Source organism: Orbicella franksi, chromosome 3 (genome assembly GCF_964199315.1).
Source record: "Orbicella franksi chromosome 3, jaOrbFran1.1, whole genome shotgun sequence".
In the NCBI taxonomy this organism is placed as follows: Eukaryota; Metazoa; Cnidaria; class Anthozoa; order Scleractinia; family Merulinidae; genus Orbicella; species Orbicella franksi.
In genome coordinates this window covers 6,076,827-6,089,175 of record NC_138147.1, presented here as the reverse complement: position 1 = coordinate 6,089,175, position 12,349 = coordinate 6,076,827, and the positions used below count along the sequence as shown (strand labels likewise).

The window sequence follows — 12,349 nt, the reverse complement described above, 5'->3', positions numbered from 1 at the left end:
GGCGAAATTTAGTGAGGACTTACATGAAGTAGCTTCGAAACCACGCCTTCTCCCTGACTATTTCTGTGCCTGATCACTTTACATTTTCGAGGCCAAAATGCCCGAATACGAACTGGCTTTGATAACAAAACTGCTAACAAAGGTGAGAGCAGATGATTATGGTAGCTTTTCAAAGCTTCTCGGTTAAATTTTCTTTCTAATAATGTCTGGAAGTGAAGCTTTTAATAGCAAATCCTGATTATTATTATCATAAACTTTCTTTCTTTTACATATAGTCAAGATTAAATTGTAGTAAATAAATCAGATAAGTAACTACATGTTTTTTATTATACTACGCCATTAACCTCATTGTTTAAAATTAAAATACAATAGGAGGGTCTTGCTTCAGTGCTCCGCCGAACAGCTCTATTTATAATAGACAAAGGAGGTGTAGTAAAGAAAATGGAAAACCTTGGAGAGCAAGAACTACCTTACAGAATTAGAGCACATCATGAGTGGAACACGCATGGAAGGTAATTGTAATTGCAGGATTTAATTTCAATGGATCATGCTAAGAAAAATGTAGCTTACAATACATTTTAGAAAACAGCCCAAAGAAAATATGTGCGCTGATTGGTTTAAAATGTTATTTCTATCAAACAATTAGATTACGATCGCAAGATTTCTAAGCGTGATAGTTGACCCTGGCTGGGCCCTTATCGACTATCACGCATAGAAATTGAGGGTGAATGATCTAATTGTTTTAGTATAAATCTACTAGTCATTCAAAACTTTATCTAAATCTTCTTCACAGACACTTTGAAAATGTCAAGAAGCAGTCGTCATTTTGTTAACAAGGGCACACTGCTACACTACTCACTATCTATCACAGAATAGATAGTGAGTAGTGTAGCCAATCAGAGAATGCAGTTTGTGATAGAGCACCAGTAGAATTCTACTTAAACTTGATAGAAACACAGAACTAGCAGAAGCTGTTGATGTAATGATGGTACGAGCAAAGAGAATTTACATTTTGATGATCAAAGTAAACAACTTGTTTTTCTTTTTCTTGTCGTGGTATTTTCTAAAAGAAATAGGAATCATGTTCTCTGTGTTTCTATCGAGATATAGAACACAAGTGAAAGTTTGTGAAAACTCGCAAAAGCTGTGGAAACACACACCTAATGGCTTGTGTTCTTTGTGTTTGGTGTGTTCTTTGCGTTAGCCTCCTTTCAAGAAAAAACCTGGCCCTAAAGGTTAAACCTTCAAGTACATTTATATCTAATGCAAAACCTTTCATCAATACATTGACTCATTTGACTTGATGCCTTGACTCGGAGAAGGGGAGGGACGTACATACTCATGCATACATTTTATTTAGACACAGTAAACACATCAGTTACAAGGGCGAGTCAAAAACTGAAAATAACTGATTTACATATTTGCTGTGTGGGAGTATGAGGAGGACATTAAATTTAGTGATTGATCTTATTTTTGTTTGAGGAGTGGGTGGAATGGGGTAGAAAATGTTCTTTGAATAGACAACTTAAGCTGACATTTGTTTTTCAGATACTTCTTAATTAACTTGGTCTTGGGAGCAGATGGTCTCAAAGAGTTAAAAAATGAGCTGGACACAGATATTGATCTGATACGACCAAGATTAGTTAGAGTGAGGAGTTGCTATGAACCAAAGGAAAAAGAACACAACCTTCTGAAATGCTGGAACAGTTATAAGCCTCCGAGTACTTAAATTAATAGGTCTGTACACAAGATGATATAAGAGGAAAACATAGTTGCTGTTTTATTCGTTTGCAAATAAAATCGATATTTGCATAAATTTAATAAGTTAATTTTTGGTCAAGCAGGACCAGGACTTTTGTAATAGGAGACTTGGAAAAAGTTACAGTAGAACAAGACTTTGAAAAGAAACAGCACAACTTCAGAAATAAGAAGAGACTTTTAAATTTCACAAACATGTTTTGAAAAAAGACATCATCATCTTCGGTGTAATGCAAGACAGTATTTACAATCTGTTTGAGTTGATTTGCAACAAAAGCTAACTAACGACTACTGACCAGGAGGTGAAGATTAGAAGAGAGCCTGACTGTTCATGCCAAAACTTGTGCACATGACACAGTTGTGTTACATGTGATTCAGACTGACCATTGTATCACCTCTTTTCCAAACTCATTCTCATGGCCTTTTCCCTTGTTTGGGGGCAGGATCAGCAGGATACCCGCTCTGCCCCCAAAGAAAAAGGCAATGGGAACCAGGTTGCCTCATTTCGTGTCATATTATATTGTAAATAAATCATCATGAAACATTTACTGTTTTATTGTCCTCGATCCCTTTTACATTGTCCTGAACAGCGACAGTGTCCCATGGCCAAACAGGAAATATCAAACATTGATTGATTGAACAGGAATTAGATCTTCAAAAATGACAAAGTAAAAGGTTTCAAAGTAAAGCAAACTCAGGTCTTAAATTTTCGAGATTCAGAAGGGCTCGTAGGTCTCAGTTTTTGAGATTCGTAGGGGGTGTTACTAGGTTTTAGTTTTTGAGATTTGGAGGGGGTCTTAAGACTTATTTTTTGAGAATCGGACGGGGTCTTAAGTTTTTGAGACACCATCCATCTGTCGTTGAGATAGACGGATAGATCTGAGGTCTATCTCGACAATCATTGAAGAGTCTGTTCAAGAGTCTGACAATGACTAAACGTTTCCTAACGATTGCAGCGACCATGTGGAAGTCAGCCTGAATCGGCTCCAATTCTTCATGATTTTCTGCGAACGCAGCTGCCCAGCGGCAAGGTTTGTTTGACAGTGTAAAAGTGCGTTTACCGACAATCCCACCCCCCTCCCCCCACCCCCACCTCTCTCCCTATAAAGTGCGGCTTGCTTTCCACGGCTTTTTGCAAGTAACCCATCACCCCACAGGTTGTTTTATGCGATTTTGGAAATCAGAAGCTTTAAAAATAAAGTTAGTTTTGTTCGTTTTGTAACTAAAAACACGATAAACGTTGCGTACATAACTGCGTTATGATATAAACATACACTCTTATTTTACAGAGTGACTACTCTAACCAAGGCCGCCAGACAAAATTTTATACAATTTAACGAACAAAAATCGTGGAGTTTAACTATAGTTTTCAAACAGATTGTCCATGTAATCAAGCTGTACATTACAAAGACAACAAATTTGAGGTTATTTTGATTAGTAACGAGTTTCAAACTTTAAAAATGCCAGTGGTCAATTTGCAAAGAATAAAAGTGGCCTTGGTCGGTGTAGTCGCACTGTAAGAGGTGTCCACAATTAGCTTACTGTTTCACAGTGAGCTAGAATTTTGACACGCTAATAAAGTTATGTATTCATTTTTATTTTTATTTAAAAAGAGTGGAAACAGTCAAAAAGGGTCGGTGACCACTTAAGAAGCCCTTTTAATTTTTTATTATTATTCTGGAAACACTGTCATGACAAATACTCGTTAAAAACAAATAAAAGCTGTTATGATAACTTTCCGCATTCCGCGTTAATCAGGGCTTCATTGACGCGCGATAAGTTAATTTATTTGGAAAAAACAAAGAGCATTGCGGTATCATGCAGTTCGGTGAATTCTTTGAAATTCTCTTTGTTTCTCTGAAAACAACCAGGAGTGGTCTCGAAACACTTGCAATTTGATGACGTAACAGGTTAACTGGCGCCCTGCGGCCATAACCTTCACAACACAGATTGCTCGGTAAAACTTACCAAACGCCCCAACAGCCTTTTTTTTCTTGCGTTTTGGACCAAAAACAGCAAAAAGTAGACTGGTGGCAGCCAGCTTTTTCTCTAACAGCCACTTCGACGAGTGTTTAGCTATCGCGAACGGAAAAGGGCGGTATGGCCGAGTGCCCATGATTCGTCCCATTCTGCGTAGGCTAAAAAACGTCTCGCCTCATAACCCCCGCTGAATTTCGAGAGAAAAACAGACAGCCGGCTGTCCATCCAAAAAGTAGATGTTCCCATTCCCGTCTAATTGTCATAACACAATGCAGCAGGCAGCAGCTAAGTGAATTGGAACCTAACCTCAACCCTCTTCGACCATATCAAATACAAGCACGGAGTAATGATATGGTAATGTCCATCTCTATCATGTTTATTAAAACAAATAATCAATTATTTGAAAGCAATTACAAAGGCACTCAGGCGATGAGGCAATGTTGTGTAGTAAAAACGCTAGTGTCACTATTCAAAATAAGGTTTGCCCGAGTCAAACATTTACGGTTTGTCTCATGTTTCGAACATAGTTCGAAAACATTCTTCTTTACTTTCATTTCCTTTCCTTTCGATTCCGTGACTGGAAAGAGCAGCGGCCCAATAATTGACGAAAGAGGAAAAAATTCCTTTACTTCTTGATAACAAAGACAAAATTAAGTTTTCAATGATTTTCCTTGTTGGTTACCTAGCGACAACTGGATTGATTTTCGCTTCAGGAGTCATTTTTTTTCCTGTTTGCTTTGCAGTGAAGTCATGCAAGATGCATCTGCAAGGGTTACTACTGCTGGCTTCCGTTCCTTTTTGCATCTCACGGCCGTCGTCTACCGGTGAGCAAAATTTTGCAATTTCTATTGCTCTTCTGGAAATGATCCAATAGATTTGCTTAGTACCCAGGGCTCCCAGGTGCTCGCTGTTGACGCTAACTGGCGACGTCACAATCAAATTTGAGTGAATTTTGAAGGGAGACAAATTACTTTTTATTAGTTCTTGCAAGTTACAAGGACAGAATTTGTAAAAGCTAGACCGCTGGAATCTCTTTCACTCTTAATTCTTGGTAGTTCCGGTGTAGTAGAACTGAACAATTTGAAATCAAAGCTGGAACTTTATTTCAAGGTTTGTAAATTTTCGAAGCTATGATGCATAGTGATACCTGACCTCTGTTCAATACAACTCTTTGAACAGAACCACCGCCGGTCGATGGAGAAGTACCACCGGTCGATGGAGTTGGTCCACGTGACGAAGGGACAAAAAAACTGGTGAATGGTCAAGTCTACGGAGTTGACGATGAAATACATGAAACAGTCGACCCAGGTAGGGACACAATCTCATCCCAAGGGCCGGTGCTTTTTCGGTCAGCGTATTCTTGGTGCTGACCGAAAGGATCGCGGCCTCTGGGAACTTGGGACATGGCCAATAAACTGCTATCAACAAAGATTTAGGGTGGTTTTCATTCGAGTGTCGAAAAGTAATGGGTTTTGCTTTACCAAGCTACGCGATTGGTTTAAAGATCTCGCGCCACTTTGTCATCCAATCAGAAGCAAAACCAACACCAATCGTCAACTCGTTAGCACGCGTTTTCCCGCGCTTCGCGTCAGATACGTGTAATAAAACTTTAAGTTTTGATTTAGCTCACTGTATTGTCTGTGTCCTTTGTGATTGGCTAGAGTGATTACTTTGGTTTTGGTTTTACGACACTGAATCGAAAACCACTCTAACTCCTGTGAGATTACACGAAGTTGTGTACTCTTCAGTACGAATGGTTTGATGCTTCGTACAAACATTTGTCATGTACCAATGTTACTATATACGCCAGCTCATATGCAAAAAGTCATGTACTAGTTTGAAATTCTCATGTAACAAAAAATTTTGCTTCGTTTGACAAAACATTTTCAATGTACCATTTTCTTCGCCGCTTTTGTCTTTTTGTCCACAAATTGGTAACTAGTTTGTGGCGTTTCTGTCAAACGATAGGTATCCTCTCGTAAGACTTGCATAAGTGTAAAAAAAGAGTTTATAATAATTCCGGTGAATATGTTTGAGAGTTTTTCTTTTGTCAATGACACCGCCATGTCCAGTAATTTACATTGATTTCTGTGCACAGATGATCCCATGGTCGATGAAATTGGTGATGAGGAACGTCCTAAAAAAGCCGAAGAACTGTGGGGCATACCATCCTCATTCAAGGACAGCACCCTTAAGCAGTGGGGAAAGTAGATAAACGGCCAAAACTCTGTACCAGAGCAAAAATCAGAACAAGATTCACTAGTTATATTGCAAATATATCGTCTTGAAACGTTTACCGTTTTGTTGTCCTTAATCCCTTTTACATCATCCTGAACAGCGACAGTGTCCCATGGCCAAACAGGAAACAGGAATCAGATCTTCAAGAAATTACACCTATTGTTGATTTAAACTTCAAATTAAAGCAAACTCAGGTCTTAGTTTTCGAGAATCAGAAGGGGTCTTAGGTCTTAGTTTTTGAGATTTGGAGGGGGTCTTCGAGGGGTCGTCAAGATAGATGGATAGATCTTAGGTCTATCTCAGCAATCGTTGAAGACCGCTCTGTTCGACAGTCCGACAATAGCTAAACATTTTCTGACCATCACAGCGACTGAATGGAAATCAGCCTGAACCGGCTCCAATTCTACTTGATTTTCTGTAAACGCAGCCGCCCAGCGGCAAGGTTTGCTTGACAGTGTAATAGCGCGTTTACTGCTCCCCCGAACCCCCTTCCACCTCTCTCTCTCCTCCTATAAAGTGCCTTGCTTTCCACATTTTTTAAAGTAGCCCATCACCCCACAGGTTGTTTAGTGTGATTTTGGAGATCAAAAGTTCTAAACTTTATATAGTTTGTTTTGTGAAGACATAAATGATGGTCGCAGTTATGAATGATCATCGCGTTTTAAAATTTCTCTACGCGTAGTGTGGACGAAAAACATTCGATGCGTTTTCAGAGTGACAACGCCGTTAAATTTCTTCGACGTAGTTTGGACTGGGCCTTGGTATCCGCTAAGCATACGTATAGACCGTTTAATTGCCTTTTTTCATAATGTGTTACGCAAAGCGCTAGTTGGCAGTGTTTTTGAATATTGCAACTTTGTTGTAACCGAAGACACCAATAAACAATGTTTAAAATACGTGTATATTGTACAGTACTTCACTATCATTTCTAAACTTTATAAGTCACATTTTCGCTGTTTTCGGTATTTTAGAAGTCATGGTACACATCCCTTTTTCAATTGATGTCGCACAAGCAAGAAGACAAGGCTACTTCATACCAATACAACTGATTCTTCAACACAACCGTCTGTGCCTACCAATGACATTTCAGTAAATAAACCGTAACAGCAAAGATCGCGCAATCTGGCAGTTAAACCCGCAATAAGATCTGCTTGAGTGGTATTTGCTATCAAACTCGACTGATTAGATAAGCAGAACTATGCGTCCAAGTTCCTCGTACAGTGTCCACAGCTTGAGCTTTAACTCGACTCCTTGATTAGTATCATGGCTGAGGGATGATCTTGAAGATAACGCGGCATCCTCCAGCGACATGATCTTCACTTGCAGAGTCTAAAATAATTAATGATCAAAAAATGTTCAAATGTTGTTTTTTTATACACCTGGCTAGTTCACTGGTATGCCAGCTATACTGAAAGAATAAACATAATAGGCTTAAAAATCCCAGCTGGCGGGAGGCAGATCAGTTGGCTATTTACAAGCATGACCGAGGAGTTGAACCACGGTCTACCGAGAAACAACTCCAGCTTAGTGGTCACAGCGGGACTTGAATCCGCCACCTCCGGATTTCAAGTTCGGCGCCCAAACCATTTTGTCATGTTACACATATTGCAACGATTTAAAATTACTTTTGTTGTTTTCAAAGTTGTGCGTTTCGGTTGTTATTTTCTGGGACTGCAGGTCACCAACAAGAAGCAAACTGTTTCCATTAATTTCACGTATAATTTATCCGTAATTCAAATATATGTAAAAGTACATAACATCTACTAATTTGTACCTGGAGTTTCTCTACTGCTTTCTGAAGGTCATATGCTCGCATTTGACTTTTTCTGGTCTCACGTTTGATGACAGGCTAGGGAAAGAAGTTTGAAATCAAAACAACATGAAATTATATACCTTGGCTAGTTCCGCGAAGGATGACTTTGATGGGAAATCCCAACAGGCAAGATGATTTTAGCTTGCTCGCCGCGCGGGATTGCCGCCATGTTCCGTTGATGAAGCTATGGAATAAGCCATTTATTGACCAAGCATGATCGGTCAAAATCATTTGACATTGCCCCCTTTTTCAGTTAATCACGTACCTCTGTTGTCGGTACAATATATTCCAAGCTAAGCACTGGACCGGACACTGACCCAAATGATTCCACGCGATTTTCCTGTAATTTTTAGTCGCAATAATTCTCTTATTCTCGGGAACGCGCGGTAAAAATAACGGCCCTTGGTCTTTTCTGTAGTGCTCTCCGTGTTTTGTCATCGAAACAGGAGCACAACACGGTAACGTGCGTTGTATAACACTTGGCACCACCTTGCAATTTTTTTTGCATCAAGTTCTGATTGGTTAATTGCTCTATTTATGTTTGTTGTGATTGGTCAAAATGATCTCTACTCACAACTAGAAAATTGCTCTGAACAGAGCAAAAATTGCTCTAAACAGAGCAAGCAATCAACTCAGTACAAAGTGCGAGCACCTGTTATCCGGTCTTTTAGCCCCTAACCATTAGCCGCTAACCATTAGCCCCCCAAGTAGAAGTTGATTAGCCGCCAACCGGATCTCGAAAACACTCTCTATTTCTCGTTTTTTAAGCGTGAATAGGGGCTAATCAACTTCTGGTTGGGTGCTAACCGCCTAGGGACTAATCGACTTGGGGGCTAAACAACTTACATTCGAGAACTTCAGTTCGCAATGTTGTAAGGGTATGTCACGATATGGGAATTTTATCAACTTACTTGAAATCTTGCTAACACCGCCTCGTGCAGGCGGCAGAGGAGCGGTATAGATGAACAGTGTAATGCGACCTCCAAGGGCGGACCATCAGCCGATGTTACATATCCTGTCGCAGGCTTCACGCGTAGTGATGCTTGACTACCATTAACAGTTAGCAAGTTAATGCCTGAATACTTGAAATCAATCTGCTGATGGTTGATGCTGGAATCCGTGAGAATAAAGTGCAAAACAGTAGCCTGTGGTGTTAAAGATTGTACAGTTTCCTGAGTTGCATTTTGAGCAGAACTGTTTTGAGCAACAATTTTCATGAAGCTCACGGCGTCCTGAGAAACAAGAAAACTTGCAGAGTAGCTTCCAAATTGCAAAGATCTCTCTGCATTCTCTGCTCCACTCTGCCCAAATAGATCCTCCTTGTTTATCGTAAATTGGATTTCTGAGTTGAGTTTGTCTAAGGTTTGTAAAAGCTCTTCCTTGGAACCTGGTAGTGGATTTTTCACAGAAATGGGTGATTCCATCTGATGAGGTCGCACAAAATGAAGCACATCAAACACACGCCTACTGATCGGTATCAGCACATCTTCAACAGGCGTCTTGAAGAAATCTCCTGCGTTTGGATCTGTTCTGACACCAGCAAGTAATGAATTCAAGTTACAATACAAGTGCACTTCTGCGACAATGTGAAATGATGAAGAGAAAGACTTGCTAAGGGGGATGTCTATCTCTACGAATGACCCTGGATTAGAAATCTTCAGCGGCATTGAACGGCCAATGTTGTGTGAATCTGCTGTGACTTGACGACACCAAGGTTCTTGACCTTGTACCTGAACCAGCAGAGACCAGGAAGATGACAACATCAAGGTCCCTTGATTAACAACTTTACAATGCAAAGACACTGAACTATTTCCACTACTGTCACAGGACAGAACACTGGGTGTAAAAGTGCAGGAGATCGGACACATACTCTGTTGAGTTGTTTCTATCCCAGAAACTGCTGCATCCTTAGCAAGTTGGCAGACAGTGTGGATAACCATGTTAAGCTCTCTCAAAATACTATCCTCTGTCTCTATGGTAGCATTCACTTTGGCCAGTTCTGCTGCCTGAGTTTCAATCTCCCTCAAGTAACTCTTCACTTTCTCACCAGCCATTTGAGGTGAGACATTTGAGTAGATGTGTGATTCTCCATCTTGTGAATCAGGCAAAACAAACTGTAACAGTCTCCCATTCATATTGAGAGCATAAGCTTGAGTCACTGTTCCAGTTGTCTTGTTCTTCTTCTCTACACAGCAAACTGTGCAAATGTTTGGTATCTGCATGCTTAGAGTGGTGAACAATGTCAACATGCATGAAGATAACACAGGAGTAGAGCTTGCTGCATCCATTGCATCATTTACACTCAACCTTGTGACAAAAATTTCTTTTCCTGTTGAATGCACCAGAGTGTCACCCCTGTTGCTTAAACAGGAGCACAGAACAGGTCCAAGAATTGTGTGTCCACTAAAATGGATAGCTCCTACTTCATCTCCCTTCTCAGGTTTTCTTTCATGAGCAATAACAATCTTGTCACAATGTCCAACAAAGACAAGAGCATTGCAGCAATAACCAGTGGAATCTTTTTTGCATTTAGTGCTGCTTACTCCTGAAGAGTCCTTTTGACAATGAATATTTCCTGCATAAATTGCCGACACTCTTTGTTCCAGATGATAAAGCAACTGAGGTGAAAATGACTGCCTACCTCCAAGAGTCTCAGGATTTGTGCTTGTGAGAGCAAAGCTGTTGACAGGCCAAAATAGTATTTGCCCGTCTTCACCACCAAGCATAACAACTGGTGAGTCCAAGAGGGATGCTTCCCAGTTAAAAAGCTTGTTAAATAATGGTCTTTCAATAACTGGACACAATGAACACGACACAGTGCTACTTGGTTGTACACAGCATAACTGGGGTGTATAACTCCAGTGACGACTTCTTTGGCTTTCTTCCCATGAAGACATAAGCGATGGCACTTCTACTTTTGATTTGAGCTCTGGAAGGGCTTCATAAGCTGGCATCAGAACATTGCTATTAGGTACTACTGTTCCAAACAAAGACAAAAAGTAGCCTTTGTCTGAAGTTCTACAACATATCAACTTGTCTCCAATAGGAATAAAAGTTTTTAAACTCTGCTCAAATAAAACTGCACTTCCTACATCAATCACTGTCGTGCTCTTCAAAGATTTAAGTGACTGTTTATGGGGTGTTTTTCCAACAGTAGCACTTGTACCAGCAAGGAGTTCTCCAAAGATGTCATTCTCATCATTCTGAATTAGTTTTGTTTCACCACTAGTGACTTCCAGATTGAGCTCTCCAATCTCCTTCCTCTCTCTTGTTTGGTAATCATTTGCATACAATAAAGCAAAGTAATTTTTTACATATTGAATGACACTGTAATCACAAACATGCTGCCTAAATATCTGTCAAATTTAGGAATTCTGCAAATGCAATAATCCTAGAAGTGTCCATAGCTTTTCTGTCCATGCTCAATGATATCAAAATTTGAAAGAACTTTAAGGTGGCCTTTTGGGATCACTAACTCTCATGGGGTCACCCTGGTTTACATCTAAATAATTTCAGCTGGATTCCTATCACAAAACAACACACTTAATTTAGCAGTGTAAATGCTGGAAGCACATCAACAAAGCACTTCATGTTCAATTTATCTAAGTTGCTTTTTGAAAATCCACTCGTAAACAAGGCCTAATGGTAAAGTTTGTTGTGTTCAGTGAATTCTTCTGTAAAAACATGCAGTTCCAGAAAATATCTACACTCCCCTAACAGAAGGGATTGGAATTTCCTGGGGGTAGGGGTTCAGTAAGACCAAAATATTTAAAGAAATGTATGAAGCTTAATTGAAATTTCCAGAGGGGTGGGGAGGGGGTCTAAGAAAAAATCCCTTCTGTGGGGGAGGTATGGATATTTGCTGGAACTACACAACCACTCCCATGGTGGCAAATAATTGAAGCAGAGGTGTGGCTGTATTAACTGCCTTGACATCCACATCCTCTCTGGTCACCGAACTACTGGTCAATGGGGTATGACCAAATTCAAAACCAGGTAACATGCACAAAAAAAAAACACATCCTGACTATAAGACTTGGATTCTGTATTGAAATTTCACTCTATGGAAAGTTATACCTCTTGCTTTTGGTCAGATTCTCTGGTAAAGAAACAGCAAAAATATTCCCATCCACGGTTGCTGCAAATATTCGTCTCTTTCCATTCCACTCTTGGAAACGAACAGTCGTAATCGAAGAGGGGAATCGAAAGGTGTGCTGAAAATTGAGGTTAAATGTTAAGAGCTCTATAATTACTATTATCTCTGCGTCGATTGCAAAGTAAGAGGTAAAATGTTATGTTGCAAAATTCACATATAGGCACCATGACAAATTTTAGCTTACGTCTATGCTGTCTTCAGCTATCAAATAAAGAAACTCGTTGCCATTAGACAGCAGTACTATCTTTTTTCGCTTAGAAACAGTCACGGTCTGTATAGACGGAGGTGCAGATGGAGCTATAGAGGCAAATCTTTGCAATGTTTTCACTTCGTTTTCCGCCATTTTGTGACCTTCATCATTTTGAACCGCGCGCTCGAGAGAATTATGGGTACTCACTGGAAGG

General features: G+C 39.9%; 3 protein-coding genes across 3 annotated transcripts; 2 read left to right on the top strand and 1 right to left on the bottom strand.

Moving 5' to 3' along the window:
* The first annotated feature begins 53 nt into the window (after positions 1 to 53).
* LOC145482979 (small ribosomal subunit protein bS6m-like) lies at positions 54 to 2,835 on the top strand. Its single transcript, XM_081461607.1, has 3 exons — positions 54 to 142; positions 373 to 512; positions 1,549 to 2,835. Exons 1-3 carry the CDS (start codon positions 98 to 100, stop codon positions 1,727 to 1,729), a joined length of 366 nt encoding a protein of 121 aa, XP_081317733.1. The 5' UTR covers positions 54 to 97; the 3' UTR covers positions 1,730 to 2,835.
* A 1,542-nt stretch (positions 2,836 to 4,377) lies between these two features.
* Positions 4,378 to 6,612, top strand: LOC145480917 (uncharacterized). Its single transcript, XM_081459260.1, has 3 exons — positions 4,378 to 4,562; positions 4,918 to 5,046; positions 5,837 to 6,612. Exons 1-3 carry the CDS (start codon positions 4,400 to 4,402, stop codon positions 5,947 to 5,949), a joined length of 405 nt encoding a protein of 134 aa, XP_081315386.1. The 5' UTR covers positions 4,378 to 4,399; the 3' UTR covers positions 5,950 to 6,612.
* A 152-nt stretch (positions 6,613 to 6,764) lies between these two features.
* On the bottom strand, positions 6,765 to 12,326 carry LOC145480910 (Fanconi anemia core complex-associated protein 100-like). The gene is made up of 5 exons (XM_081459250.1): positions 12,130 to 12,326; positions 11,867 to 12,003; positions 8,701 to 11,056; positions 7,751 to 7,825; positions 6,765 to 7,305 (listed from the first exon to the last, which is right to left on the bottom strand). Exons 1-5 carry the CDS (start codon positions 12,286 to 12,288, stop codon positions 7,159 to 7,161), a joined length of 2,874 nt encoding a protein of 957 aa, XP_081315376.1. The 5' UTR covers positions 12,289 to 12,326; the 3' UTR covers positions 6,765 to 7,158.
* Between the last annotated feature and the right edge of the window lie 23 nt (positions 12,327 to 12,349).

Coding starts and splice junctions, on each gene's coding strand:
- LOC145482979 (XM_081461607.1), top strand. CDS start 98: ATGCCCGAATACGAACTGGCTTTGATAACAAAACTGCTAACAAAG. Junction 143..372: donor TAACAAAACTGCTAACAAAG/GTGAGAGCAGAT, acceptor AAAATACAATAG/GAGGGTCTTGCTTCAGTGCT. Junction 513..1,548: donor GAGTGGAACACGCATGGAAG/GTAATTGTAATT, acceptor TTTGTTTTTCAG/ATACTTCTTAATTAACTTGG.
- LOC145480917 (XM_081459260.1), top strand. CDS start 4,400: ATGATTTTCCTTGTTGGTTACCTAGCGACAACTGGATTGATTTTCGCT. Junction 4,563..4,917: donor CTCACGGCCGTCGTCTACCG/GTGAGCAAAATT, acceptor CTCTTTGAACAG/AACCACCGCCGGTCGATGGA. Junction 5,047..5,836: donor ACATGAAACAGTCGACCCAG/GTAGGGACACAA, acceptor TTCTGTGCACAG/ATGATCCCATGGTCGATGAA.
- LOC145480910 (XM_081459250.1), bottom strand. CDS start 12,288: ATGGCGGAAAACGAAGTGAAAACATTGCAAAGATTTGCCTCTATAGCT. Junction 11,057..11,866: donor AATCTGACCAAAAGCAAGAG/GTATAACTTTCC, acceptor TTACCAAACAAG/AGAGAGGAAGGAGATTGGAG. Junction 7,306..7,750: donor AAGCAGTAGAGAAACTCCAG/GTACAAATTAGT, acceptor TAATTATTTTAG/ACTCTGCAAGTGAAGATCAT.